At 58.7% G+C, this 4,092-nt stretch overlaps 1 protein-coding gene across 1 annotated transcript; it reads right to left on the bottom strand.

Annotated features, from left to right (window-relative positions):
• Positions 1-427: 427 nt before the first annotated feature.
• On the bottom strand, positions 428-2,764 carry LOC102712003 (transmembrane 9 superfamily member 11). The gene has a single exon (XM_040527219.1). The coding sequence runs from the start codon at positions 2,743-2,745 to the stop codon at positions 727-729; it is 2,019 nt and encodes a 672-aa protein (XP_040383153.1). The 5' UTR covers positions 2,746-2,764; the 3' UTR covers positions 428-726.
• Positions 2,765-4,092: the final 1,328 nt, after the last annotated feature.

The raw sequence follows: 4,092 nt of genomic DNA, 5'->3' as shown, positions 1-4,092 counted from the left end.
GCAAAAAAATTTCTATAGGAACATTGTTTTGAAAAATCATATTAATATATTTTATATTTTTTAATAATTAATAATTAATTAATTATGTACTAATCTATTACTACGTTTTTCGTGTCGGGTAAGTTAACTTACGTCCCTATGTCGAACCCGGTCTTAGTTTATTTTTTAAATTTTGCTTCTGTATCGCTAAGAACCCATACATATATATATATAAATTTTAACTATAATTTTTTAATCGTTAACGGGTCGTTTCGTTTACGCTTCAAAGCATCTAAAAGGTGGTCCTAAATGCTTGTCGAAATTAAAGAAGGATGAGAAGACTAATTGGTTGCCTATCTCCCACAGCTCACGAAAAGGTTCCTGTAGCCGTAGACCAAGCAAAAGTTGACCGGTTGAATAAAGCTTAAGCAAGGTGTACGAAGTCACACTTGACACATGCATGGATAGATCTTAAGCAACGCAGTGGAAGACTTGAAGTCAAACAACCGACACGTGCAGACATAAAATACAAACTGAATTCTTGTATTGCTCCTTAAATCGAACTCAAATTCGTTTATTTTAGACGTTTTAGTACGGTGTATTCATGGATTACCCAGAAAAAAAAAATTAAAGACAAAATCAGGAACAAATATGATCTCTTATTATGCCTGTAATAATAATAAATAAAACGCATCGATCGATAACATAACCTACATAATGACGTCGACTGTTCGGACGGTGACGTCATCAGTCGAGCTTGACGGCGGAGAAGAGGTAGTAGACGAAGGAGAAGGAGGCGGCGAGGCCGACGGCGCCGGTGGCGAGCATGACGGCGAGCGCCATGAGCAGCGAGTACCCGACGTAGAGCGTGGCGGAGACCGGCCCGCTGAGGCTGTGGAGGTCGAAGACGAGGTAGTAGACGGCGTAGCCGAGGATGTAGGCCGCGACGGAGCCGGAGGCGAAGAAGGAGCGCCACCACCACCGCCAGTCCTCCACGCAGAGCCCCATGTAGGTGAGCACCACCGACACCTCGCCGCAGACGGCGACGAGCAGCGCCATCACCACCAGCAGGAACCCGAACACGTAGTACACCCGCCCCAGCCACAGGCTCGACATTATGAAGAAGAGCTCGATGAAGAGCGTCCCGAACGGCAGCGTCCCGGCCACCGCCACGAACACCCACGGCGAGCACTGCGCCGCCGGCACCTGCCTCGAGATCTTGTTGGTTTTGACGGGGTACTCCACGTGCCGGACGCGGGAGCCGACGAGCCCGCCGGCGAGCGTGAGCGGCACGGAGACGAAGGCCCAGAGGAGGAGGATGACGGCGAAGAGCAAGAACGGCACGGCGCCCGTGCTGCCGTTGTACCAGAGCACGCAGTTGAGCGCGGTGAAGACGGCGAAGCCCACGCCGGGGAAGGCGCACGACGTGCGCCACGCCACGCGCTTCCACCCGGCGCTGTCGCCGTGGCGCACGGTCTTCCAGAGGCGCACGGCGGTGTACCCGGCGGCGAAGCCGAGGAGGAGGTAGATGCCGAGCATGCCCGTGACGAGCGCGCCACGGGACGCCGGCGACATGAAACCGAGCGCCGCGAAGAGGATGGTGGCGACGGACATGGCCAGGATGCGCACCCCGTCGCCGACCAGTACGCACAGGAGCACCGGGTGGCTGGGCTCCCGGAACACGTCCCCGGCGATGAGCTTCCATCCGGCGAGCTCGTCAGCCTGCACCGCCCCAGCCTCGCCACCGAGCTCCTCGTACTGAGCGAGGTCTCGCCGCACCGTGCGTAGCAGGATGACGAGCAGGATGGCGGCGAGGAAAGCCACCACGACGATGGAGTTCAGGATGGAGAACCAGTGCACCTTGGCGCCGCCCATCTCGAGGTAGGCGTCCCACCGTGACGGCCACTCGACGCCGCTCTCGACGAACGCCACCTCGTAGGAGAAGACGAGCGGCCGGTTGGCGCGCACGCGCATGCCGACCACCGACGGGTCGCACCCGGCGGCCGCCCTCGCCGGCAGCTCGTCGTACATCTTCTTGCCCTTGATCGCCGCCGCGTCGTGCTCCACGCTGCACGGCACGACCTCGAACCCGACGACGGTGTACCCGCCGCCGTCTTTGCTCCCGCCGGCGAAGCTGATCAGCTCGACTGAGTCGGCGGTCGCCATCAGCGCGTCCGCCCTGGTGGTGCCGTTCCGCGGCTTGTTGACCAGCACGGTGAGCTTGAGGTGGTTGTAGACGTAGTACTCGCCGTCGTCGGCGCGCACGCCGACGGGGAATCCGGTGGACCGGACGAGCACGCCGGGCGCGGCCAGGTTCTTCACGTGCCTGACGACGGGGAGCGTGTCGAGGAGGAGGTTGACGTGGTAGGCGTCGTCGATGCGAGACATGATGAGGTCGGCGGTAGCCGGTGGCAGCGGGTCGGAGCGGCAGAGGAAGGCGGTGGCGTTCTTGAGCATGGAGAAGCGGTAGGGCGAGGTCTCGATGCGGTCGCCGAGGAGGAGCTCGCCGAGGCTCTCGGCGGCGCGGTTGACGCCGTCTTGCGGGGCGCAGAAGGGGAGGGAATAGTAAGGGAAGGGGAGCTTGGACGACGGCGAGGTGAGGGAGTTCACCTTGGCGGCCAGGGCCTCGCCGGGGCGGTACCGGTGCGGGTAGCTGCCCGGGAGGTAGAACGCAGCGGCCGGAGTGTGGCCGGAACGGAGCAGGAAGGCGAAGAGGAGGGTGGAGAGGATGGCGGACGTCGGGCGGGAAGCCAGGGGCGTTGCCATGCTCGCATGCAGTGCAGGTGAGCTGTTTGTTGGAAGCCGATCGATGTGTCCTGCAACCCTGTTCTTATTGAGGGAAACCAGCTTGATTATCCAGAGAAGAAAATTAAAACATAAGAAAGTACTCCACTGATCAAACATAAACTGGGTTAATTGCCAATAAAGTGACCACTCTACAGAACACCATTACTAAACAAGGAACCTCCAAAACACTACTCATTTAGCTATTGTATGTTTCATCCTAGAGTTTTCATTTTTTTCTTCTCTCTTCTTTGCCTTTGCCTTTTACCGAGAGACAATGACTCTTCTACCCTCAGTTCTGAAACAATCAGCAATTTTCCTTCTTTCTCTTCCTTGCCTTGCCTGTTTGCTGGTGGTCGCAGGAACCTAGCCGGCGGCGGCGCGGTGGCTCCCGGGGACATGGGCGCGCGACGAGGAGGCGGCTGGCCTCGGGCGGCGCGGTTGGACGCTGGCGGCGGGGGTGCGGGTGCGCGCTACCGGCAGGCGCAGTGAGGTGGGAAAAAAATTGTGGAGGAGGGCTTCAAACCGCCACCGCTGCAACCCGTTTCAGATGGATAACACGTGGATATCTGACGGCCCGCTCGTTCTGCTCCGCACAGCATTATTTTCTACGGGAGACAGTCGACTCAGCTTCTAGCTCGGCTCGGCTTACAGATCGATCCTTTCCTCACTCGTCCATGCTGGAAGATAACTTCGGCCAGCCATGCCGGGAGCAGGTGGCACACTCGGTCTCCGCCCACAAGCCAGCGGCCTTCGAGCTGGTGATGGCAACGACGGCGTGCAGCTTCGGTACCTACGCCAGCTCATGCCGCTGCTCCCGTGAGGTGTGTGAGGCAGTGGAGGGTGAAACAGCCTTCCTCCCACAGTCGCCGACACAGTGCCAGACGGTGAGAAGACGAGACGGGCGGTGCATACCACCGAGCAGATGACGGGCGACGCGAGGCAGAGCAGCTCCGTGGCGGAGATAAGCGCGTCGAGGGCCAAGCTTGCTGGCGCATCAGCGTCTGCGGCGCCTCCGCGTCCGTGCCCGCTTGTCCACGGAGGTGGAGGTGAACCCGGGAGCGAAGGGGCGTGAGGGGAACGGGGGCGACATGGGCGGGCGAGGAAATGATCGATCTGGAAGCCGAGCTGAACTGGAAGCTAAGCCGACTGTATCCCATGGAAAATAACGTCGTGCGGAGCAGAACTAGCGGGCCATCAGATATCCACGTGTTATCTATCTGGAACGGGCTACAACGGTAGCGGTTTGGAGCCCTCCTCCAAATAATTTTTTTTCCGGTGGGGCACAGGAGGCGGCCAGGCATGGGCGGCACGCACTACCGGGAGGGG

Source organism: Oryza brachyantha, chromosome 8 (genome assembly GCF_000231095.2).
Source record: "Oryza brachyantha chromosome 8, ObraRS2, whole genome shotgun sequence".
Classification (NCBI taxonomy): Eukaryota; Viridiplantae; Streptophyta; class Magnoliopsida; order Poales; family Poaceae; genus Oryza; species Oryza brachyantha.
This window is presented reverse-complemented; position numbering and strand designations above follow the sequence as displayed.

Excerpts from the sequence above, each read along its gene's own strand:
- LOC102712003 (XM_040527219.1), bottom strand. The coding sequence starts at position 2,745 with ATGGCAACGCCCCTGGCTTCCCGCCCGACGTCCGCCATCCTCTCCACC.